The 27,233-nt window shown below is 38.9% G+C and overlaps 1 protein-coding gene across 1 annotated transcript in view; it reads left to right on the top strand.

The window, feature by feature from the left end:
• The window catches only part of OCA2 (OCA2 melanosomal transmembrane protein), a gene marked incomplete at both ends in the record, with an annotated part of 262,492 nt that overhangs the window by 120,637 nt on the left and 114,622 nt on the right, over positions 1–27,233 (top strand). Inside the window, one exon of the mRNA XM_082841763.1 lies at positions 20,261–20,393. Coding sequence (XP_082697889.1) covers positions 20,261–20,393 — 133 coding nt within the window. The remainder of the gene's footprint in view (positions 1–20,260; positions 20,394–27,233) is intronic.

Consider the following 27,233-nt stretch of genomic DNA (forward strand, 5'->3'; position numbering starts at 1 on the left):
GATGTAAATTTTAAAAAATTAGCTAATCCAATTTAACAATATATAAAATGGATAATACAGCACAATCAAGTGGAATTTATCCTAGAAATGGAAGATTGGTGTTATATTTGAAAAATAAACAGTGCAATTTGCTAGCAAACTAAATGAGAAAATCCATATGATCATCTCAATAGATGCAGAAAAAAATTTGGCAAAATTCAACATCCATTATGATAGAATCTCTCAATAAACTAGGGAAAGAAGAGAGCTTCTTTAGCCTGATAAGGAGCATCTATGAAAAGCTTATAGCTAGCATCATACTTAAATGGGAAAAACTGAATACCTCCATAGATCAGAAACAAGACAAAGATGTCTGTTCTCACCATGTAAGTGCAACATTTTACTGGAGGCTCTAGCTGGTACAATAAGTCAAGAAAAGACATACTAGGCATCCATAATAGAAGGGAAGAATTAAGTCTTTATTAGCATATGACATGATTGTCCAGGTAGAAAATCTGAAGGAATCTACAAAAAAAAAAAAAAAAAAAAGCTCCTGGAAATAATAAAATTGACAAGGGTACAAGATCAATATAGAGAAAGTAATGGTTTTCTATATTCTAGCAATAAACAGCTGGAAATTGAAATAAAAATGCCATTTACAATAGCATCAATACATAAAATAGGGTAAATCTGACCAAACATATGCAAGAAAACAACAAAATATTGCAGAAAGTAATTAAAGAAGATCTAAATAAATGGGAAGATATATTTTGGTCATGGATCAGAAGACTCAATATCCTTAAGGTATCAGTTCTTCCTAGATAGGTCTGTAGATTCATGCAATTCCTATCAAAACCATAGCAGAACAAGTTTTTTTTTTAGAAATTGGTAAACTGATTTTAAAATTTGTATGGAAATTCAAAGTATCCAGAATAGTCAAAAACAACTCTTAAAGTGCAAAACAAATTGGGGGGGCTAGTACTACCTAATTCCACTACTTATTATAAAGCCACACTAACAAAGACAGTGTGGTACTGGCATCAAGATAGGTAGATAGATAAATGGAACAAAGTTGGGAGTTCAGATATAAATCCTCACATACATGACTTTTGACAAAGTGATTTTTGACAAAGGTGCAAATTAAGCCAACTAAGTGGAGAAAGGATAGTTTTTTCACAAATAGTCCTGAAACAAATGGACATGCATATGCAGGAGAAATAAACTTCAGTCCACACCTCCCACTTTATCAAAATGTTAACTCAAACATGGATCACAGACATAAATGTAAAGGCTAAAACTTTAAAATTTCTTATAGAAGATATTTTTCAGAAGAATAGGTATAGAAATAGTGCAAGTGAGAGCATGGCTACTGTAATTTATGACTGATTTTAGAACTCTGCTTTCCATTTCTGTTGTTTGTCTCTTCTTTTTATGACAATATGTTAATGAATGCTGCAGTAGCTTAGCTTCCCCTGGTTGGCATCATGTGGTTTCTTTTTTTTTTTTTTTTTTTGGCTGTGTTGGGTCTTTGTTGCTGTGCATGGGCTTTCTCTAGTTGCAGCGAGTGGGGGCTACTCTTCATTGTGGTGTATGGGCTTCTCGTCGTGACTTCTCTTGTGGAGCAAGGCTCTAGGCATGTGGGCTTCAGTAATTGCAGCACGCAGGCTTAGTAGTTGTGGCTCGCAGGCTCTAGAGCGCAGGCTCAGTAGTTGTGGTGCATAGGCTTAGTTGCTTCGTGGCATGTGGGATCTTCCTGGATCGGGGATCAAATTCGTGTCCCCTGCATTGGCAGGCAGATTCTTAACCACTGCACCACCAGGGAAGTCCCCACATTAGTTTTAATGTAAAACTCCAGGTGTAGTGCCTTTTTTGGACACAAATTGAGTTAACTCTACATCATTTTAAACTTGTCCTTAGAGTCCTAGGTCTGAATGCTCTGACTAAACAGTGGGATGTGACCCAAGACAGGCTTTGGGTCCTGGACCTCTACCAAGTCACATAGAAAGCTGAAGGGAAAGAGCAGTTTGTCAGACTATTCCCATTCTTCCATGGCATCCTGACATGCTGTTTTAAATATCCAGAATTTAAACCTGATGGTAAGGGAGAAAGGTGAGGTTTTTGCAAAAACACACAGAGGGCCCTGGAGGTGAGCACCCTCTTTCGTTGCATTGAAGCTCAGCCTAGGCTACTTACCCAGCTTTGTGTGAAAGTGGCATCCTCTGGGAACATGGCTTTAGGGCTGTCCTGTTTTACTGAAGATGACATTCCTTGTCTTCCACTTAATGACTTACCCTGCATTTTAGGGGTTAAACTATATCTTGCAGAAAAAGTACCTAATGAATGTCTTTTTGTGGATAACAAAGAGTGGTTTTAATTCATTTTGTAGTAGTTCAGAGATATGAGAATATTTATTTGTATGGAGACACAAATGAACACATAGTTCCAGGTATAGTGTCTTTAGCAGAGAGTAATTTATAAAGTCTCATTATCAATAATGACAGCATAGCTATACATTTGCATCACATGATGGGCACAATTATTTGACATTATTTGGTTGTCAATCAGTGAACTGAAATAGGAAGAAGACAGATTATCAAATTAAAATAAAATTTGAAATTAATTTTTAAAATATTCACAAAGAAAATTAATACTTAATATGTAATTCAGAGGAGTAATTAAAAAACAGTACTAGGCTGGAGAAGGTCCTGAAGGGTTGGAGACAAGATGGTGGAGTAGAAGGGCTTGAGCACAACTGCTCTCACAAAAACACCAAAATCACAACTAACTGCTGAACAACTGTTGACAAAAGAGACTGGAAGCTACCAAAGAAGATATTCTATATCCAAAGACAAAGAAGCCTCAACAAGACAGTAGAGGGGTGCAATCATGATAAAATCAAATCCCACACCCACCAGGTGGACGACCCACAAACTGGAAAATAATTATATCACAGAGGCTCTCCCACAGGAGTGAGAGTTTGGAGCCCCATGTCAGGATCCCTAGCCTGGGGACCTGGCACTGGCAGGAGGATCCCCCAAAGAATTTGGCTTTGAAGGCAAGTGGGGCTTGATGACAGGAGCTCCACAGGACTGGGGGACACAGAAACTCCATTCTTGGAGGTCACACACAAGGTCTCGTGCTCACTGGGACCCAGGGAAAAAGCAGTGACTTCATAGGAGCCTGGACCAGACCTACCTGCTGGTCTTGGAGAGTCTCCTGGGCAGGTGGGGCTTTGGCTGTGGTTCACTGTGGGGACAAGGACACTGGTGGTGGAGGTATCAGGGAGTACTCATTGGCCTGAGCTTTCCTGGAGGTTGCCACCAAGACGTGGTGACACCCTACAGTCTGTAGGATCCAGTGCTGGGATGCCTCAGGCAAAACAACCAACAGGGCAGGAGCACAGCACCACCCATCATCAGACAGGCTGCCTAAAATCTTCCTACCCACAGCCACTTCTAAACACCCCTTCTATATACAAAACAGAAACAGACTCACAGACATAGAGATCAGACTTGTGGTTGCCAAAGGGGAGGGGAGGAGGGAGAGGCATGGACTGGGAATTTGGGGCTGGTAGATGAAAAGTATTACATTTAGAATAGATAAACAACAAGGTCTTATTGTATAGCACAGGGAACTATATGCAATCTCTTGTGATAAACCATAATGGAAAAGAATATTTTTTAAAAAGAATGTATATATGTGCAAAACTGAGACACTTTGCTGTACAGCAGAGATTGGTACAATACTGTAAATCAACTATACTTCAATAAAAAAAATAAATAAACACACCTCTGGACATGGCCCTGTCCACCGTCTCCATCCATCAGTGGGAAGGCACCAGTCCCTCCCACCAGGAAGCCTGCATGAGCCTCTTAGACCAGCCTCACCCATCAGTGGGGAGACACCAGAAACACGAGGAACTACAACCTTGCAGCCTATGGAACGGAAAGTGCAGTCACAGAAAGTTAGACAAAATGAGACAGCAAAAGAATATGTTTCAGAGGAAGGAACAAGAAAAAAAAAAAACAGAATAACTAAGTGAAGAGGAGATAAACAATCTAGCCAAAAGGAATCCAGAGTAATGAGAGTAAAGATGATCCAAAATCTTGGAAAAATAATGGAGGCACAGATTGAGAAGATACAAGAAATGTTTAACAAAGAGCTGGAAGATATAAAGAATAAAAAAACAGAGATGAACAATACAATAACCAAAAGGAAAAATACACTAGAAGGAATCCATAGCAGAATAAATGAAGCAGAAGAACAGATAAGTGAGCTGGAAGACAGAATGGTGGAAATACTGCCAGAGAATAAAATAAAGAAAGAAGAATGAAAACAAATGAGGGCGGTTTAAGAGACCTCTGAGTCAACATTAAATGCACCAACATTTGCATTATAGCGGGTCCCAGAAAGAGAAGAGAGAGAGAAAGAGCCTGAGAAAATATTTGCAGAGATAATAGCTGAAAACTCTCCTAACATGGGAAAGGAAACAGCCACCCAAGTCCAAGAAGTGCAGAGAGTGCCAGGAAGGATAAACCCAAGGAGGAACACACCAAGATGCATATTAATCAAATTGACAAAAATTAAATACAAAGAGAAAATATTTAAACAACAAGGGAAAAGCAACAAATAACATTCAAAGGAATCCCCATAAGGTTATTGGCTGATTTTTCCACAGAAACTCTGCAGGCCAGAAGAGAGTGGCATGATATATTTAAAGTGATGAAAGGGAAAAACTACAACCAAGAATACTCTACTCAACAAGGCTCTCATTTAGATTTGACAGAGAAATCAAAAGCTTTAAAGACGAGCAAAAGCTAAGATAATTCAGCACCACAAAATCAGCTTTACAACAATGCTAAAGAAAGCCTCTAGGTGGAAAAGAAAAGGCTGTAAATAGATACAAGAAAATTAGGAATGGAAAGGCTCACTGGTAAAGGCAAACATACAGTTAAAGTAGGAAATCATCCACACACAAATATATTACAACCAGCAATTGTGAGAAGAGGTGAGTACAAATGCAGGATATTGAAAATGCATTTGAAATTAAAGACCAACAACTTAACCTTGTATATATATAGACTGCTATATCAAAATTTCATACTATCTACAAATATCATAGTATCTACATAGTATCTTCAAATATCTACAATAGACATACACACAAAAAAGAAAGAGGAATCCAAACACAACACTAAAGTTAGGCATCAGATCACAAGAGAAGAGAGCAAGAGGAAGGGAAGAAAAAAGACCTATAAAAACAAATCCAAAACAATTAACAAAATGACAATAAGAACATACATATCAATAATTACCTTAAATGTAAATAGAATAAATGCTCCAGCCAAAAGACATAGATTGGCTGAATGGATACAAAAGCAAGACACATATATATGCTGTCTACAAGAGACCCAATTCAGGTCTAGGAACACATACAGAATGAAAGTGAGGGGATGGAAAAATATGCTCCATGTAAATGGAAATCAAAAGAAAGCTGGAGGGACTTCCCTGGTGGCACAGTGATTAAAAATCCGCCTGCCAATGCAGGGGACATGGGCTCGATCCCTAGTCCTGGAAGATCCCACATGCCGTGAAGCAGCTAAGCCCATGTGGCACAACTATTGAGCCTGCAGTCTAGAGCCCATGAGCCACAACTACTGAGCCCACGTGCCACAACTGCTGAAGCCTGTGCACCTAGATCCTGTTCTCAGCAACAAGAGAAGCCACTGCAACAAGAAGCCTGTGCACAGCAACAAAGAGTAGCTCCCGTTCATTGCAACTAGAGAAAGCCTGCGCTCAGCAACAAAGACCCAGTGTAGCCAAATATGAATAAATAAATAAATAAATTTAAAAAAAATCTGGAGTAGCAATATTCATATCAGACAAAATAGACTTTAAAATAAAAGCTGTTACCAGAGACAAAGAAGGACACTACATAATGATCAATCCAAGAAGATATAACAATTGTAAATATGTATGCACCCAACATAGGAACACCTCAATATATAAGGCAAATACTAATAGCCAATAAAGGAGAAATCGATAGTAACACAATAATACTGGGGGACCTTAACACCCCACTTTCATCAATGGACAGATCATCCAGAGAGAAAATCAATAAGGAAACACAGCCCTTAAATGACACATTAGATCAGATGGACTTAATTGATATTTACAGAGCATTCCATCCAAAAACAGCAGAATACACATTCTTCTAAAGGGCACATGGAACATTCTCCAGGATAGATAACCTCTTGGGTCACAAATCAATCCTTGGTAAATTTAAGAAAATTGAAATAATATCAAGCATCTTTTCCAACCATGACGCTATGAGATGACAAATCAATTACAAGAAAAAAACTACAAAAAACACAAACACTTGGAGGCTAAACAATATGCTGTTAAACTACCAATGGGTCACTGAAGAAATCAAAGAGGAATTAAAAAATACATAGAGATAAATGAAAATGAAAACATGATCATCCAAAACTTGTGGGGTGCAGCAAAAGCAGTTCTAAGAGGTAAGATTATAGCAATACAATCTTACCTCAGGAAACAAGAAAAATCTCAAACAACCTAACTTTACATCTAAAGCAACTAGAGAAAGAAGAACAAACAAAACCCGAAGTTAGTAGAAGGAAAGAAATCATAAAGATCAGAGCAGAAATAAATGAAACAGAGATGAAGAAAACAATAGAAAAGATCAATGAAACTAAAAGCTGGCTCTCTGAAAAGAAAAACAAAATTGATAAACCTTTAGCCAGACTCATTAAGAAAAAAAGGGAGGTCTTCCCTGGTGGTGCAGTGGTTGAGAGTCCACCTGCCCATGCAGGGGACATGGATTCCTGCCCAGGTCAGGGAAGATCCCACATGCCCCAGAATGGCTAGGCCCATGAGCCATGGCCACTGAACCTGCGCATCTGGAGCCTGTGCTCCGGAAGAGGCCACAACAGTGAGAGTCCCGTGTACCACAAAAAAAAAAAAAAAAAAAAGAAAAAAAAAGAAAAAAAAAGGGAGGGCTTAAATCAATAAAATCAGAAATGAAAAAAGAGGAGATATAACTGACACAACAGAAATACAAAGGATCATAAGAGACTACTACAAGCAACTGTATGCCAAAAAAATGGATAACGTAGAAGAAATGGAAAAATTTTTAGACAGGTACAATCTCCAAAGACTAAGTGAGGAAGAAATTGAAAATATGAACAAGCAATCACAGTACTGAAATTGAAACTGTGATTGAAAAACTCCCAACAAGTGAATGTCCATGGTCAGATGGCTTCACAGGTGAATTCTATCAAACATTTAAGGAAGAGTTAATACTTTCTTCTGAAACTATTCCAAAAAATTGCAGAAGGAACACTCCTAAAGTCATTCTATGAGGCCACCATCACTCTGATTCCAAAACTAAACAAAGATACCACAAAAAAGAAAATTACAGGCCAATATCACTGATGACCATAGATGCAAAAATCCTCAAAACAATACTAGCAATCTGAATTCAACAATAAATTAAAAGGACCGTACACCATGAACAAGTGGGATTTATCCCAGGGATGCAATGACTTTTCAATATCTGCAAATTACTCAGTGTGATACTGATTGTGATACCACATCAACAAAGTGAAGAATAAAAACTATATGATCATCTCAATAGATGCAGAAAAACTTTTGATTAAATTCAACACTGATTTATTATAAAAACTCTCCAAACAGTGGGTATAGAGTGAACATACCTCAACATAATAAAGGCCATATAAGACAAGCCTGCAGAAAACATCATTCGCAACCATGGAAAAGTGAAAGCATTTTCTCTAAGATCCGGAAAAAGATAAGGATGTACACTATCACCAGTTTTATTCAACATAGTTCTGGATGTCCTAGCCATGGCAATCAGAGATTAAAAAGGAATAAAAGGAATGCAATTTGAAAAGAAGTTAAACTGTCACTATTTGCAGATGACATGATACTATACATAGAAAACAGTAAAGATGTTACTGGAAAATTGCTAGAGCTAAACAACAAATTCAGTAAAGTTGCAGGATACAAAATTAATACACAAATATCTGTGGCATTTCTATACACTAAAAAGGAAAATCAGAAAGAGAAATTAAGGAAACAGTCCCATTTACCATCACATCAAAAAGAATAAAATACCTAGGAATAAACCTACCTAAGGAGGTAAAAGACCCATACTGCAAAAACTATAACATGCTGATAAAAGAAATTGAAGATGACACTAAAAAATGGATAGATCCTGTTCCTGGATTGGAGGAATGAATATTGTCAAAATAAGTATACTATCCAAGGCAATCTACAGATTCAATGCAATCCTTATCAAGTTACCAATGGAATTTTTCGCAGAACTAGAACAAAATGTTTTAAAGTTTGTATGGAAACATAAAAGACTCTGAAGAGCCAAAGCAATCCTGAGAAAGAAAAATGGAGCTGGAGGCATCAAGCACCCTGACTTCAGACTATACTAGAAAGTTATAGTAATCAAAACAGTATCATACTGGCACAAAAACAGAAATATAGATCAATGGAACAGGATACAGAGTCCAGAAATAAACCCATGCACCTAAGGTCAATTAATCTACAACAAAGGAGGCAAGAGAAGGAGTGGAGAAGAGACAGTGTCTTCAATAAGTGGTGCTGGGAAAATTGGAAAGTTATATGTAAAAGACTGAAATTACAACGTTGTTTAACTCCATACACAACAACAAGCTCAAAGTGGATTAAAGACCTTAATGTAAGACTGGATAGTATAAAACTCTTTGAGGGAAATATAGACAGAACACCCTCTGACATAAATTACAGCAATATGTTTTTCGATTCATTTCCTAGAGTAATGGAAATAAAAGCAAAAATAAACAAATGGGACCTAATTAAACTCAAAAGCTTTTGCACTGCAAAGGAAACCATAAACAAAATGAAAAGACAACCCACTGAATGGTAGACAATATTTGAAAATGTTGCCACCAACAAGGGATTAATCTCCAAAATTTACAAACAGCTCATGTGGCTCAATATCAAAAAAACAAGCAACCCACTCAAAAAATGGGCAGAAGACCTAAATAAAGATTTCTCCAAAGGAGACATACAGATTCCCATGAGGCACATGAAAAGATGCTCAACATTGCTAATTATTTGAGAAATGCAAATCAAAACTACAATGAGATATCACCTCACACTGGTCAGAGTGGTCATCATCAGAAAGTCTACAAACAATAAATTTTGGAGAGGGTGCGGAAAAGCAGGAACCCTTTTACACGTTGATGGAAATGTAAATTGGTACAGCCACTATGGAGAACAGTATGGAGGTTCCTTAAAAAGCTAAAAATAGAACTACCATATGATCCAGCAATCCCACTCCAGACAAATTATTTCTGGAGATAATTCAAAAAGATACATGCACTGTAATGTTCATGGTAGCACTATGTACAAGAGCCAAGACATGGAAGAAACCTATATGTCCATAACTAATGGATAAAGAAGATGTGGTACATATATACAATGGAATATTACTCAGCCATAAAAATGAATGAGATAATGCCATTTGCAGCAATGTGGACAGACCTAGAGATTATCATACTAAGTGAAGTAAGTCAGACAGAGAAAGACAAATATCATATGATGTCACTTATATGTGGAAACTAAAAAATGGTACAAATGAACTTCAAAACAGAAACAGACTCACAAACTATGAAAACAAACTTTAGATTACCAAAGGGGAAACCTGGGGGCGAGGGATAAATTGGGAGTTTGGGATTAACATATAGACACTACTATATATAAAATATTGATAGATAATCAACAAGGACCTACTGTATAGCACAGGGAACTCTACTCAATATTCTGTCATAACTTATAGGGGACAAGAATCTGAAAAAGAAGTGATTTATGCATATGTATAATTGAATCACTTTGCTGTACACCTGAAACTAAGACATTGTAAAACAACTATACTCCAACATAAAATAAAAATTAAAAAAAACAAAACAAAACAAGAAACCACTACTAGGCTTTAGAACAGTCAAGAAGTCATATCTGAAAAATCTCCACATTCTCTGTCTCAGGATTAGGCAGAAATTACAGGAAGTTGTGAGGAAAGTTCTTCCAACTTAACTTTTGCACATTCTGCTCACTCTTCCTAGGTCTCTTGGGATGGCTCAACATTGGCAGAATTTCTAGTACTGAACAGGCAGATGGGCAGACCTCCAGGGTCCACCAGCTCTCCCTGGAGTAGGCACGAGTCTGCAGTGCTGTTTAGGATCCCATATACAACGACACATTGTCCCTTCATCTTCCAACAGGCTGCCTGGGATATTGTCCTCCTTTGCTGGTTACATTTGTTTCTTTTTGCCTGTTCCAGGCAGGCTCAGCACTAGAGAATGCAATTATTCAACCACCTTTCATTTATTTATTTATTTAGGACGTTTTTATTGGAGTATAATTGCTTTACAATGGTGTGTTAGTTTCTACTTTATAACGAAGTGAATCAGTTATACATATACATGTATCCCCGTATCTCTTCCCTCTTGCATCTCTCTCCCTCCCACCCTCCCTATCCCACCCTTCTAGCTGGTCACAAAGTACCGAGCTGATCTCCCTGTGCTATGCAACTCCTTCCCACTAGCTATCTATTGTATATTTGGTAGTGTATATATGTCCATATATACACTACCACTCTCTCACTTTGTCCCAGCTTGCCCTTCCCTCTCCCCGTGTCCTCAAGTCCATTTTCAAGTAGGTCTGCATCTTTCCTTCCATCTTGCCCTAGGTTCTTCAGAACCTCTTTTTTGTTTTTTAGATTCCATATATATGTGTTAGCATACGGTATTTTTTTTCCTCTTTCTGACTTACTTCACTCTGTATGACAGACTCTGGGTCCATTCACCTCACTAGAAATAACTCAATTTCGTTCCTTTTTATGGCTCAGTAATATTACATTATATATATGTGCCACATCTTCTTTATCTATTCATCTGTTGATGGAAACTTAGGTTGCTTCCATGTCCTAGCTATTGTAAATAGTGCTGCAATGAACATTGTGATACATGACACTTTTTAAATTACAGTTTTCTCAAGGTATATGCCTAGTAGTGGGATTGCTCTGTCATATGGTAGTTCTATTTTTAATTTTTTAAGGAACCTCCATACAGTTCTCCATAGTGGCTGTACCAATTCACAGTCCCACCAGCAGTGCAAGAGGGTTCCTTCTTCTCCACACCCTCTCCAGCATTTATTGTTTGTAGATTTTTTGATGATGGCCATTCTGACTGGTGTGAGATGATATCTCATTGTAGTTTTGATTTGCATTTCTCTAATGATTAATGATGTTGAGCATTCCTTCATGTGTTTGTTGGCAATGTGTATATCTTCTTTGGAGAAATGTCTATTGAGGTCTTCTGCCCATTTTTGGATTGGGTTTTTTTGTTTTTTTGATATTGAGCTGCATGAGCTGATTGTAAATTTTGGAGATTAATCCTTTGTCCATTGCTTCATTTGCAAATATTTTCTCCCATTCTGAGCATTGTCTTTTTGTCTTTTTTTATGGTTTCCTTTGCTGCACAAAAGCTTTTAAGTTTCATTAGGTCCCATTTGTTTATTTTTGTTTTTATTTCCATTTCTCTAGGAGATGGGTCAAAAAGAATTTTGCTGTGATTTATGTCATAGAGTGTTCTGCCTATGTTTTCCTCTAAGAGTTTGAAAATGTCTGGCCTTACATTAAGGTCTTTAATCCATTTTGAGTTTATTTTTGTGTATGGTGTTAGGTAGAGTTCTAATTTCATTCTTTTACATGTACCTGTCCAGTTTTCCCAGCAGCACATATTGAAGAGGCTATCTTTTCTCTTTTGTATATTCTTGCCTCCTTTATCAAAGATAAGGAAACCATTTGTGCATGGGTTTATCTCTGGGCATTCTATCCTGTTCCACTGATCTATATTTCTGTTTTTGTGCCAGTACCATACTGTCTTGATTACTGTAGCTTTGTAGTATAGTCTGAAGTCCAGGGACCAGATTCCTCCAGCTCCGTTTTTCTTTATCAAGATTGCTTTGGCCATTTGGGGTCTTTTGTGTTTCCATACAAATTGTGAATTTTTTTTGTTCTAGTTCTGTGAAAAATGCCAGTGTTAGTTTGATAGCAATTGCCTTGAATCTTTAGATTGCTTGGGGTAGTATAGTCATTTTCACAATGTTGATTCTTCCAATCCAAGAACATGGTATATCTCTCCATTTATTTGTATCATCTTTAATTTCTTTCATCAGCATCTTATAATTTTCTGCATACAGGTCTTTTGTCTCCTTAGGTAGGTTTATTCCTAGGTATTTCATTCTTTTTGTTGCCATGGTAAATGGGAGTGTTTTCTTAATTTCACTTTCAGATATTTCATCATTAGTGTATAGGAATGCCAGAGATTTCTGTGCATTAATTTTGTATCCTGCTACTTACAAAATTCACTGATTAGTAGTTTTCTGGTAGCATCTTTAGGATTCTCTATGTATAGTATCATGTCATCTGCAAACAGTGACAGCTTTATTTCTTCTTCTCTGATTTGGATTCCTTTTTTCTTTTTCTTCTCTGATTGCTGTGGCTAAAACTTCCAAAACTATGTTGAATAATAGTGGTGAGAGTGGGCAACCTTGTTTTGTTCCTGATCTTAGTGGAAATGTTTTCAGTTTTTCACCATTTTGGACGATGTTGGCTGTGGGTTTGTCATATATAACCTTTATTATGTTGAGGTATGTTCCCTCTATGCCTACTTTCTGGAGGGTTTTTATCATAAATCGGTGTTGAATTTTGTTGAAAGCCTTCTCTGCATCTATTGAGATGATCATATGGTTTTTATCCTTCAATTTGTTAATATGGTGTATCACATTGATTGATTTGCATACATTGAAGAATCCTTGCATTATACAGATAAACCTTACTTGGTCATGGTGTATGATCCTTTTAATGTGCTATTGGATTCTGTTTGCTAGTATTTTGTTGAGGATTTTTGCATCTATGTTCATCAGTGATATTGGTCTCTAATTTTCTTTTTTGTGACATCTTCATCTGGTTTTGGTGTCAGGATGATGGTGGCCTCATAGAATGAGTTTGGGAGTGGTCCTCCCTCTGCTATATTTTGGAAGAGTTTGAGAAGTATAGGTGTTAGCTCTTCTCTAAATGTTTGATAGAATTCTTATGTAAAGCTATGTGATCCTGGGCTTTTGTTTGTTGGCAGATTTTTAATAACAGTTTCAATTTCAGTGCTTGTGATTGGTCTGTTCATATTTTCTATTTCTTCCTGGTTCCATCTTGGAAGGTTGTTCATTTCTAAGAATTTGTCCATTTCTTCCAAGTGGTCCTTTTTTTTTTTTTTTGCGGTACATGGGCCTCTCACTGTTGTGGCCTCTCCCGTTGCAGAGCACAGGCTCTGGACGTGCAGGCCCAGCGGCCATGGCTCATGGGCCTAGCTGCTCTGCAGCATGTGGGATCTTCCCAGACTGGAGCACGAACCCGTGTCCCTGCATCAGCAGGCAGACTCGCAACCACTGCGCCACCAGGGAAGACCACAGGTGGTCCATTTTATTGGCATATAGTTGCTTGTAGTAATCTCTCATGATCCTTTATATTTGTGCAGTATTTGTTGTTACTTCCCCTTTTTCATTTCTAATTCTATTGATTTGAGCCTTCTCCCTATTTCTCTTGATGAGTCTGGCTAATGGTTTATCAATTTTGTTTATCTTCTCAAAGAACCAACTTTTAGTTTTATTAATCTTTGCTGTCGCTTCCTTCATTAATTTTTCATTTATTTCTGATCTGATCTTTATGATTTCTTTCCTTCTGCTAACTTTGGGGTTTCTTGTTTTGCTTTCTCTAATTGCTTTAAGAGGAAGGTTAGGTTGTTTATTTGAGATGTTTCTTAAGGTAGGATTTTATTGCTATAAACTTCCTTCTTAGAACTGCTTTTGCTGAATCCGTAGATTTTGGGTCCTTGTGTTTTCATTGTCATTTGCTTCGAAGTATTTTTGATTTTCTCTTTGATTTCTTCAGTTATCTCTTGGTTATTAAGTAGTGTATTGTTTAGCCTCCATGTGTTTGTATTTTTCCAGATTTTTTCCTGTAATTGATATCTAGTCTTATAGCATTGTGGTCAGAAAATATACTTGACATAATTTCAATTTTAAATTTACCAAGGCTTGACTTGGGACCCAAGATATGATCTATCTTGGAGAATGTTCTCTGAGCACTTGAGAAGAAAGTGTATTCTGTTGGTTTTGGATGGCATGTCCTATAAATATCAATTAAGTCCATCTTGTTTAATGTATCATTTAAAGCTTGTGTTTCCTTATTTATTTTCATTTTGGATGATCTGTCCATTGGTGAATGGAAAGTAGGAATCCCCTACTTTGATTGTGTTACTGTCCATTTTCCCTTTTATGGCTGTTAGTATTTGCCTTATATATTGTAGTGCTCCTATTTTGGGTGCATAAATATTTACAATTGTTATATCTTCTTCTTGGATCGATCCCTTGATCATTATGTAGTGTCCTTCTTGTCTCTTGTAATAGTCTTTGTTTTAAACTCTATTGTGTCTGATATGAGGATTGCTACTACAGCTTTCTTTTGATTTCCATTTGCATGGAATATCTTTTTCTATCTCTTGACTTTCAGTCTGTATATGTCCCTAGATCTGAAGTGGATCTCTTGTAGACAGCATATATATGGGTCTTGTTTTTGTATCCATTCAGCCAGTCTATGTCTTTTGGTTGGAGCATTTAATTCATTTACATTTAAGGTAATTATTAATATGTATGTTCTTATTACCATTTGCTTAATTGTTTTGGGTTTGTTATTGTAGATCTTTTCCTTCTCTTTTGATTTCTGCCTAGGGAATTTCCTTTGGCATTTGTTGTTAAGTTGGTTTGGTGGTGCTTAATTCTCTTAGCTTTTGCTTGTCTGTTAAGATTTTAATTTCTCCAGCAAATCTGAATCAGATTCTTGCTGGATAGAGTAATCTTTGTTGTAGGTTTTTCCCTTTCATCACTTTAAATATGTCCTGCCACTCCCTTCTGGCTTGCAGAGTTTCCACTGAAGGATCACCTGTTAACCTTATGGGGATTCCCTTGAATGATATTTGATGTTTTTTCCTTGCTGCTTTTAATATTTTCTTTGTATTTAAATTTTGACAGTTTGATTAATATGTGTCTTGGCATGTTTCTCCTTGGATTTATCCTGTATGGGACTCTCTGTTCTTCCTTGAGTTGATTAACTATTTCCTTACCCATATTAGGGAAGTTTTCAACTATAATCTCTTCAAATATTTTCTCAGTCCCTTCCTTTTTCTCTTCTTCTTCTGGGACCCCTATAATTCTAATGTTGGTGCATTTAGTGTTGTCCCAGAGGTCTCTGAGACTGTTCTCAATTCTTTTCATTCTTTTTTTCTTTATACTGCTCTGCAGGAGTTATTTCCACTATTTTATCTTCCAATTCATTTATCTGTTCTTGTGCCTCAGTTATTCTGCTATTGATTCCTTCTAGAGAAATTTTAAATGTATTTATTGTGTTTTTCATTATTGTTTGCTTGCTCTTTAGTTCTTCTACATCTTTGTTAAACATTTCTTTTATTTTCTCTATTGTATTACTAAGATTTTGGATCATCTTTACTATCATTTTTCTGAATTGTTTTTCAGGTAGACTGCCTTTTTCCTTTTCTTTTGTTAGGTCTGGTGGGTTTTTACCTTGCTCCTTCATCTGCTGTGTGTTTCTCTCTCCTCATTTTGCTTATCTTACTGTGTTTTGGGTCTCCTTTTTGCAGGCTGCAGGTTCGTAGTTCCAGTTGTTTTTTGTGTCTGTCCCAGTGGCTAAGGTTGGTTCAGTGGGTTGTGTAGGTTTCCTGGTGGAGAGACTAGTGCCTGTGTTCTGGTGGATAAAGCTGGTTCTTGTCTTTCTGTTGATGTGTTTTGAGGTGTCTGTGACCTTATTATGATTTTAGACAGCCTCTCTGCTAATGGGTGGGCTTGTGTTCCTGTGTTGCTATTTTTTTGGCATAGGGTGTCCAGCACTGTAGCTTGCTGGTCGTTGAGTGGAGCTGGTCTTGGCATTGAGATGGAGATCTCTGGGAGATTTTCGCTGTTTGATATTATGTGGAGCTGGGAAGTCTCTTGTGGACCAATGTCCTGAACTTGGCTCTCCCACTTCAGAGGCACAGCCCTGATGCCTGGCTGGAGCACCAAGAGCCTTTCATCCACACACTCAGAATAAAAGGGAGATAAAAGAAAGAAAAAGTTAAAATAAAATAAAAAAGTTATTAAAATAAAAAACAAAAAATAATTTTTATTTTTTTAAGTAATTAAAAAGAAAGAAAGAAAGAACAAAGAAACCAAAAAGCAAATCCACAATGATAACAAGTGCTGAAAACTATACTTAAAAAAACCAAAAATAAAAACAAAACAGAAAACGGACAGAGAGAACCTTAGGACAAATAGTAAAAGCAAAGGTATTCGGACAAAATCACACACAGGAGCATACACATACACACTCACAGAAAGAAAAAAAGGGAAAAAAAAATATATAGTTGCTCCCAAAGTCCACCTCCTCAATTTGGAATGATTCGTTGTGTATTCAGGTATTCCACAGATGCAGGGTACATCAACTTGACTGTGGAGATTTAATCCGCTGCTCCTGAGGCTGCTGGAAGAGATTTCCCTTTCTCTTGTTTGTTCGCACAGCTCCTGTGGTTCAGCTTTGGATTTGGCCCCGCCTTTGCCTGTAGGTCGCCTGAGGGCATCTGTTCTTCGGTCAGACAGGGCGGGTTTAAAGGAGTAGCTGATTTGGGGGTCTGGCTCACTCAGGGTGGGAGGGGTACAGAGTGCGGGGCAGGCCTGCGGCAGCAGAGGCCAGTGGGACGTTGCTCCAGCCTGAGGCGCGCCGTGTGTTCTCCCGGGGAAGCTGTCCCTGGATCACAGGATCCTGGCAGTGGCGGGCTGCACAGGCTCCTGGGAGGGGAGGTGTGGATAGTGACCTGTGCTCGCACACAGGCTTCTTGGTGGCGGCAGCAGCAGCCTTAGCGTTTCATGCCTGTCTTTGGGGTGTGTGCTGATAGCCACAGCTCGCGCTCGTCTCTGGAGCTCCTTTAAGCAGGGCTCTGAATCCGCTCTCCTCGTGCACCAGGAAACAAAGAGGCAAGAAAAGTCTCTTGCCTCTTCGGCAGGTCCAGACTTTTTCTCGGACTCTCTCCCGGCTAGCTGTGGCGCACTAAACCCCTGCAGGCTGTGTTCACGCAGCCAGTCCTCTCCCTGCGATCCGACCGAAGCCCGAGTCTCAGCTCCCAGACCCCGCCCGTCCCGGCGGGTGAGCAGACGAGCCTCTTGGGCTGGTGAGTGCTGGTCGGCACTGATCCTCTGTGCGGGAATCTCTCCACTTTGCCCTCCGCACCCCTGTTGCTGTGCTCTCCTCCGTGGCTCCGAAGCTTCCCCCCTCCGCCACCCGCAGTCTCCGCCCGCGAAGGGGCTTCTATTGTGTGGAAACCTTTCCTCCTTCACGGCTCCCTCCCACTGGTGCAGGTCCAGTCCTTATTCTTTTGTCTCTGTTTTTTCTTTTTTTGCCCTACCCAGGTACGTGGGGAATTTCTTGCCTTTTGGGAGGTCTGAGGTCTTCTGCCAGCATTCAGTAGGTGTTCTGTAGGAGTTGTTGCAAATGTAGATGCATTTCTGATGTATCTGTGGGACGGAAGGTGATCTCTGTGTCTTACTATTTACCATCTTGAAGCTCCTCCCTCAACCACATTTTAAACAGCCCTAGGGAAGTCTCTTTAGGGGAACCATGTACCCTCTGCTTCTGAATGGCATCTCACACATCATTGGAAGGCATTTCCTACTGTGCCCCAGAGATGTGTGTGCACTAGGACATTCTTCAGGCCGTTCCCATCAGGCCTCTGTGCCGTGCACTGCTGGGACCTTCCTTGTGGCTCTCCCACCAGGCTGCTGTGCCCTTGGGGCACGCTTCAAAACCAAAACAGTATTAAACAAGGCTGAGAGGGAAGAAACAGAGCCAGCACCTTGCAAGAACGGGCTGCATTTAAGCACTGCACTGATGTAAGTATGATAGTGGGTGGTTTTGTTACTTTATAGCTTTGTTACAGGTTTTCCCCACTGTCCGAAAATAGAGCTTTCCTATGAAACCTTTCAGAAGCCAAAATGGCATAAAGTTAAAAGAGCAATCACCTGTTTTCATAAAAGTGAAAATCCTCCTCAGATTTCTTTCTTAGCGAAAACAGGTGCTAATGTAGGTCTTTTGTAAAAGGAAAGTGACATAAAGCGAAATCTGAAAAAGTGGGGGATACCTGTATTGTGTCCCAAAGGGACCCAGAATTACTCAGGATGTAAGTACTTCTGCCTTTATGCGCTCCTCCCTCCAAAATATATTAATTACATTTACACTAATTATGTTATTACATTACTTGTAATACTAATTACAATTACATTTACGTTCATGACTGAATTCATATATAGAAAAATATGTTAATATTATATTAATATTATATTTTAAACCATCTTCTTTGACTCAAAAGGTTTTCTGTTTTGTTTCTGATTTTAGAAGAAACTAAATGATTTTCAGGGGCCCCTAAAAGTGTCTTGGACCTTTTTTAAACCAGATATTTGGGGCATGCATTCTATAGATAAACACAAAGTCCAAGGTAATATCCTTGTTGAAGAACTACCAGAAAAGTGATGAATTCTTATATGGCCGTTAAAAGCATGCCATGAGTCCCACATCTTGGTAGGTCTCCCTGCTCTCTGTATGTGATTAACCTCATATAACATCATATGTTATTCATATGCTGTTTCATATGCTGTTTCATATTCATATGTATGTGCAGATAAACTGCAAGAGAATAAGAACTTCAGATCATTGCACACTGCCTAGCCTAAATTTTGACACAAACTTACTGATAATGGCTTCTAAGTTGTGCCGTATGTTTAGCAATGTTATAAGTGGTTTCAGGCCTTTTCCAGAAATGACGGGGACAAATAACTAAATTTTAATAAACAACAACTAATATAATTGAAATCACTCCTTCCAGCTCAGGCCTTTAGAAGGTGGTCTTCTTGACTGCTGCCTTGGGCATGGTCTCTCAAGGTGGTCACTAATAACCCCTGGACCTACTCTCCCTACCCCCATGGTCTCTCCTGCCTGGGGGTCACCCCCAATGCTTTGTCATTGTGCCTCTGACCCCTTTTTGTGGCATCAGTAGTCCATGAACATTACAGAAAAAGACCTGGAGTTCTTGCCAGTTAAGAAGCTGATTCTCACAGCCTGCTTCGTGGGGACAGCAGCCTCATCTGTCCTGCGAGGTGCTCAGAGGGCATGTATTTGCTGAAGGTTTAAGCACAGTATAAACAAAAGGAAAAACCTGACTAATATTGTTGATGACATGTTCCCTAACAAATTAACCTAGCGGGGATTTCATCCAACAACAAAGATGTTCTCAGCGGCTAACCGTGGAAAATAGCCCACAGACAGGCAAAGGAAGTGTGAAGGGAAGGAGAGGGCTCCTGCCTAGGACCCTTGGAGCTGGTTGGGACACCCTGGGGGGCTTCAGTCCTGATGGCCACTGGGTAATATGTGGAGGACAGTGCTTTCCAGGCATGACAGTGCTCTTTCAAATTGATGGCAGTGACTTAAGTGAAATATTTTTAAAAGCCAACTTACCTTCAAATGGGAGAATGTTGCCCCATAGTCTTTTTTCTTTTTTTTAAATTGAAGCATAGTTCATTTACAACGTTGTGTTAGTTTTAGGTGTACAACAAAGTGATTCAGTTATACTTACATATATATCTATTTTTTTCAGATTCTTTTCCCTTATAGGTTATTACAAAATATTGAGTATAGTTCCCTGTGCTCTAACAGTAGGTTCTTGTTGGTTATCTATTTTCTCTATGGTAGTGATAGTTGTATGTTTTGTCCCCCTCAGTCCTGTTTCACTGAATCCTGGGGGACGAGTTAGTCCCGTGGTGAAGTAGACACAGCTAAGGTTGGGATTAGATGTGATGACCTGTTTTTGTTTCCTCCCAAGTTTGCTTGTCATTCAGGTAATAATTGGTTTTTCAGTGTGAAAGAAACAAATCCTGAATGTTTTCAAAATCATGGTGAAGAGTACCTGTTCTGTGGGCTTTGTGCTACGTTCCACGGCCCTCGAGTTCAGCCCACCCTGGACCCTGCCATGGGGCTGCACCTGTGCTGCGGGAAGGCCAGTCTGTGGTTTCACTTCTCCTTTCCTGTTTCTAGGGTCTGGACTTTGCTGGGTTCACCGCACACATGTTTGCTGGGATTTGCTTCGTTCTCTTGTTCTCCTTTCCACTCCTCAGACTACTTTACTGGAACAAAAAGCTGTATAACAAGGAACCCAGTGAGATTGTTGGTGAGTGAAAGTACCTCCTCATATAGCCCCAGAGTTTACTGCCAAGATACTATTTTTTCTGGGGGAAGTTGCCACAAAAATTTAAGAGGTTAATCACCTGTAAAATATCAGGGAAGCATAAGTCGTTGGGATGTTGCACACTAGCATGTCCCTATCTGCCTCCTGGTACACAGTGTGCTTTCAGGGGCTTTAAATCCATGAGCTGTGCCTCTTTAGTTTTCTATAGAGTGAAATGTGGGAAGCAATGTCCACTGTATACAATTTGCATGTCATGACAGCATTAAACCACGTGTATACAATACAAATAGCATAGCATATAGACTGTACTAATATGTTGTAGTTTGAAACTAAATGTGATTACAAAAATGGCAGCATAATCCAGCACAGGGGATATAATACTGTGTCAATCAAGATCATATTGGTGAGGCAGTGACCAGGAGGAATAGGGCTCGTGGCCATCTTATGGTTTTGCATTTTCCTTACTTAAAATTTTTAGTAGATGTTTTATTGAGAGCATTACTGGTCAGGATAGATTAGAAGCAATAGACTATTTGGGAAACAGCCAGCCTCTTCTTGGCCAGGCCCTGTGCAAGACACTGTGCAGGTTGCCTTTGTAACATAGGGGACCACTACAAATGATTCCATTACTTCTTTGTTTTGAAGAAAATTTTAATCAATGTTTGCTTTTTATTTTAAAATAGATATTTCTTGCAGTGAGGTACCTTGATCCATGTTTCTCATTGACCAGTGTATTAATTTGCTAGGGCTGCTACAACAAAGTACCACAGACTGGGTGCCTTAAACAAAAGACGGTTTATTTCCATAGAAGTTAAGGTGGCTTAATAAGCCACCTATTGTGGCTTACTACCTCATAGTTCTGGAGGCTGGAAGTCCAAAATCATGGATTGGTTGGCTGTGAGGAAGGAGCTGTTCCAGCCCTGTCTCCTTAGCTTTTAGATGGCTGTATTCATGTTCATATGGCATTCTCACTGTGTGTGTCTGTGTACACATTTCTCCATTTGTAAGCACACCAGTCATCTTGGATTTGGGGCCATTCTAATGACCTCACCTTAGCTAATTATATCTGCAATGACCCTATTTTCAAATAAGGTCACATTCTGATGTACTGGGGGTTAGGACTTCAACACATGAACTTTGGGGGGACACTATTCAACCCATAGCAACAAGTTAGAGGTGTTCAAAATGTTTTATCATCAACTAGTATATGTAAAGTGTGGTAACAGTATTTAGGTTTAGTTTTCTAATGGAAAGGATCATACCAATGGATAGCTAAGGAGACTATAATCAATTACAATGGCTAATCTGTCTCTAGAAACTTGTGTGGGCACAGCTGCACCTCTCCCCAACATCCCTCAACCGCCCTGGTGATCAGAATGACTCGGGAACAACTGTTATATATACAGGTTACCAGGCCCACCCCCAGGAAATCTATGCTGTGTATAAGCTCTTCTGGAGAGTCTTATCTTGAGATTAATTTAGATATACTGATTTGGAAGTATAGAAACAAATCTGTGTAATTGACTCCTCCACTCTTCCAGAGAAAGGAGCTGAGGAAAACTTTGAGGGAAGGGGGAGGGGATGGTTGGGACATGGATAATGCTGAAACCCTATGGCAATGCCAAGACAGGCTGTAAATCAGCACATGGCGAGCTGTGCAGAGCCAGAGCAATCACTCTGAGCCACTGTTGGGTACAGGGGTCTCCAATATTGGCGTGCTTGGTATAACTACAGATTACTAAGCCCTACCCCAGAGATTTGGGTTCAGCAGGTCTTTGGTGTGCAGAGAGCATCTGTCAGATGCTTGATTATGCTGCAGTAAAAAGTAACACTGAAATCTCAGTGACTCTTCCTCACTTTGGCCTCATGCCCACTGTGAGCTGGCAGTGCCTTCCTGGTCAATAGTTCTCAGAGCCCTGAGCTGCTGGTCATCAGACTGAGAGAACCACATGTTCCACTCTACCACTGAATGACACAGCTCATCCTGAGTGTCACCAGGCCTCAGTTTTCACCCTGTCACCAGTTGCAGGGGCCAGGATGAGTCAGCCTGCCAAGTGATCAGAATGGGAGAGAACGACTTATTTGTTGAAAAGCACAAATAATAACCAGAGTCTGCCCCTCTGGTCACCAAATATCAACTCATGCTGCTTCTTCCTAACATTTTATATAAAATTTTTATATCTTTGTACAATAGGGATATTGGTGTGTAGTGTCTTCTCTTGAAATGTCTGCTTTTGCTGTCCTCGAAGGATGAATATAGAAGTATACCCTCCTCTTCAGTTTTTGGGAAGAGATGGTATAAAATTGCTACTACTTTTTTTCCTTAAATGTTTGCCAGGATATTTAAAGGCTTGGTCCTCCCTCCCTCCCTCCCTCCCTTCCTTTCTTTCCTTCCTTCTAGTTTTTAACTACATATTCAAATTACTTTATAGATATAGGGCTAGCTATTAAGGTTATCTATTTCTTCTTGAGTGCTCACTTGTGGTTTATGCCTTTAAAGGAATTTGTCCATCGTACCTCAATTGTTGAAAGAATTATTCTAAAACTGTTCCTAATAGTTTTTAATTATCCTTTTAATGGCTATAGAACTTTTAAAATTGAAGTATAGTTGATTTGCAATATTGTGTTAGTTTTAGGTGTACAACAAAGTAATTCAGTTATATATATATATTTTTCAGATTATTTTCTATTAGGTTATTATAAGATATTGAGTATAGTTCCCTGTGTTATACTGTAAATCCTTGTTGCTTATCTGTTTTATGCATCATAGTTTGTATCCATTAATCCCATCCTCCTAATTTATGCCTCCCTTTCCTTTTCCCCTTTGCTAAACATAAGTTTATTTTCTATGTCTGTGAGTCTGTTTCTGTTTTGTATATAGATTAATTTGTGTTATTTTTTAGATTCCAAGTATAAGTTATATCCTATAATACTTGTCTTTCTTTGTCTGACTTACTTCACTTAGTATGATATTCTCTATGTCCATGTTGCATGTTGCTGCTAATGGCAATATTTCATTCTTTTTATGGCTGAGTAATATTTCATTGTATATATACACCACATCTTCCAACCAATCATCTATTGATGGGCACTTGGATTGTTTCCATGTCTTGGTTACTGGAAAGAGTGTTCCTGTGAACATTTGACTGCATGTATCTTTTTGAATTAGAATTTTCATCTTTTCTGGATATGTGCCCAAGCGTGGAATTGCTGGATCATATGGTAACCTAATTTTTGGTTTTTCAAGGAAACTCCATAATGTTCTCCATAGTGGCTGCACCAATTTACATTCCCACCAACAGTATAGGAAGGTTCCCTTTTCTCCACACCCTCTCCAGCATTTATTATTTGCAGACATTTTAATGATGGCCATTCTGACTGGTGTGAGGTGGAACCTCATTGTAGTTTTGATTTGCATTTCTCTAATGATTAGTGATACTGAGCATCATTTCATGTGCCTAATGGCCATCTGTGTGCCTTCTTTGGAGAAATACCTATTTAGGTCTTCTGCCAATTTTTTTTTACATCATTATTGGGGTATAATTGCTTTACAATCGTGTGTTAGTTTCTGCTTTATAACAAAGTGAATCCGTTATGCATATACATATGTTCCCATATCTCCTCCCTCTTGTGTCTCCCTCCCTCCGACCCTCCCTATCCCACCCCTCTAGGTGGTCACAAAGCAACGACCTGATCTCCCTGTGCTATGCGGAGGCTTCCCACTAGCTATCTATTTTATGTTTGGTAGTGAATATATGTCCATGCCACTCTCTCACTTTGTCACAGCTTACCATTCCCCATCCCCATATCCTCAAGTCCATTCTCTAGTAGGTCTGTGTCTTTATTCCTGTCTTACCTCTAGGTTCTTCATGACATATTTTTTTTCTTAAATTCCATATATATGTGTTAGCATACGACATTTGTCTTTCTCTTTCTGACTTACTTCACTCAGTAGGACAGATGCTAGGTCCATCCACCTCATTATAAATAGCCCAATTTCATTTATTTTTATGGCTGAGTAATATTCCATTGTATATATGTGCCAAATTTTCTTTATCCATTCATCTGATGATGGACACTTAGGTTGTTTCCGTCTCCTGGCTATTGTAAATAGAGCTGCAATGAACAGTTTGGTACATGACTCTTTTTGAACTATGGTTTTCTCAGGGTATATGCCCAGTAGTGGGATTGCTGGGTCATATGGTAGTTCTCTTTGTAGTTTTTTAAGGAACCTCCATATTGTTCTCCATAATGACTGTACCAATTCACATTCCCACCAGCAGTGCAAGAGTGTTCCCTTTACTCCACACCCTCTCCAGCATTTATTATTTCCAGATTTTTTGATGATGGCCATTCTGACTGGTGTGAGATATCTCATTGTAGTTTTGATTTGCATTTCTCTAATGATTAATGATGTTGAGCATTCTTTCATGTGTTTGTTGGCAGTCTGTATATCTTCTTTGGAGAAATGTCTACTTAGGTCTTCTGCCCATTTTGGGATTGGGTTGTTTGTTTTTTTGTTATTGAGCTGCATGAGCTGCTTGTAAATTTTGGAGACGAATCCTTTGTCAGTTGCTTCATTTGCAAATATTTTCTCCCATACTGAGGGTTGTCTTTTGGTATTGTTTATGGTTTCCTTTGTTGGGCAAAAGCTTTTAAGTTTCATTAGGTCCCATTTGTTTATTTTTCTTTTTATTTCCATTTCTCTAGGCAGTGGGTCAAAAAGGATTTTGCTGTGATTTATGTCATAGAGTGTTCTGCCTATGTTTTCCTCTAAGAGTTTGAAAGTTACTGGCCTTACATTTAGGTCTTTAATCCATTTTGAGCTTATTTTTGTATATGGTGTTAGGGAGTGATGTAATTTCATACTTTTACATGTACCTGTCCAGTTTTCCCAGCACCACTTATTGAAGAGGCTGTCCTTTCTCCACTGTACATTCCTGCCTCCTTTATCAAAGATAAGGTGACCATATGTGCGTGGGTTTATTTCTGGGCTTTCTATCCTGTTCCACTGATCTATCTTTCTGTTTTTGTGCCAGTACCATACTGTCTTGATTACTGGAGCTTTGTAGTATAGTCTGAAGTCCAGGAGCCTGATTCCGCCAGCTCCGTTTTTCATTCTCAAGATTGCTTTGGCCATTTGGGGTCTTTTGTGTTTCCATACAAATTGTGAAATTTTTTGTTCTAGTTCTGTGAAAAATGCCAGTGGTAGTTTGATAGGGATTGCATTGAATCTGTAGATTGCTTTGGGTAGTAGAGTCATTTTCACAATGTTGATTCTTCCAATCCAAGAACATGGTATATCTCTCCACCGATTTGTATCATCTTTAATTTCTTTCATCAGTGTCTTATAATTTTCTGCATACAGATCTTTGGTCTCCTTAGGTAGGTTTATTCCTAGATATTTTATTCTTTTTGTTGCAATGGTAAATGGGAGTGTTTTCTTAATTTCACTTTCAGATTTTTCATCATTAGTGTATAAGAATGCAAGACATTTCTGTGCCTTAATTTTGTATCCTGCTACTTTACCAAATTCATTGGTTAGCTCTAGTAGTTTTCTGGTAGCATCTGTAGGATTCTCTATGTATAGTATCATGTCATCTGCAAACAGTGACAGCTTTACTTCTTCTTTTCCAATTTGGAATCATTTTATTTCCTTTACTTCTCTGATTGCTGTGGCTAAAACTTCCAAAACTATGTTGAATAAGAGTGGTGAGAGTGGGCAACCTTGTCTTTTTCCTGATCTTAGTTGAAATGCTTTCAGTTTTTCACCATTGAGGATGATGTTGGCTGTGGGTTTGTCATATATGGCCTTTATTATGTTGAGGAAAGTTCCCTCTGTGCCTATTTTCTGGAGGATTTTTAGCATAAATGGGTGTTTAATTCTGTCAAAAGCTTTCCCTGCATCTATTGAGATGACCATATTGTTTCTCTCCTTCAATTTGTTAATATGGTGTATCACATTGATTGATTTGCATATATTGAAGAATCCTTGCATTCCTGGAATAAACCCCACTTGATCATGGTGTATGATCCTTTTTGTGTGTTGTTGGATTCTGTATGCTAGTATTTTTTGAGGATTTTTGCATCTTTGTTCATCAGTGATATTGGCCTGTAGTTTTCTTTCTTTGTGATATCCTTGTCTGGTTTTGGTATCAGGGTAATGGTGGCCTCGTAGGATGAGTTTGGGAGTGTTCCTCCCTCTGCTATATTTTGGAAGAGTTTGAGAAGGAGAGGTGTTAGCTCTTCTCTAAATGTTTGATAGAATTCACCTGTGAAGCCATCAAGTCCTGGGCTTTTGTTTGTTGGACGTTTTTTTTTTTTTTTCTGGTAAGTGGGCCTCTCACTGCTGTGGTCTCTCCCGTGGCAGACACAGGCTCCAGATGCGCAGGCCAGGCGGCCATGGCTCACGGGCCCAGCCCCTCCACAGCACATGCGATCCTCCCAGACTGGGACATGAACCCACGCCCCCTGCCTCGGCAGGCGGACTCACAACCACTGCGCTACCAGGGAAGCCCCTGCTGGAAGATTTTTAATCACAGTTTCAATTTCAGTGCTTGTGATTGGTCTGTTCATATTTTCTATTTCTTACTGATTCAGTCTTGGCAGGTTGTGCTTTTCTAAGAATTTGTCCATTTCTTCCAGGTTGTCCATTTTATTGGCATAGAGTTGCTTGTAGTAATCTCTCATGATCTTTTGTCTTTCTGCAGTGTCAGTTGTTACTTCTCCTTTTTCATTTCTAATTCTATTGATTTGAGTCCTCTCCCTTTTTTTCTTGATGAGTCTGGCTAATGGCTTATCAATTTTGTTTATCTACTCAAA

Source organism: Leucopleurus acutus (genome assembly GCF_964270905.1).
Source record: "Leucopleurus acutus genome assembly, chromosome: 6".
Lineage (NCBI taxonomy): Eukaryota > Metazoa > Chordata > Mammalia > Artiodactyla > Delphinidae > Leucopleurus > Leucopleurus acutus.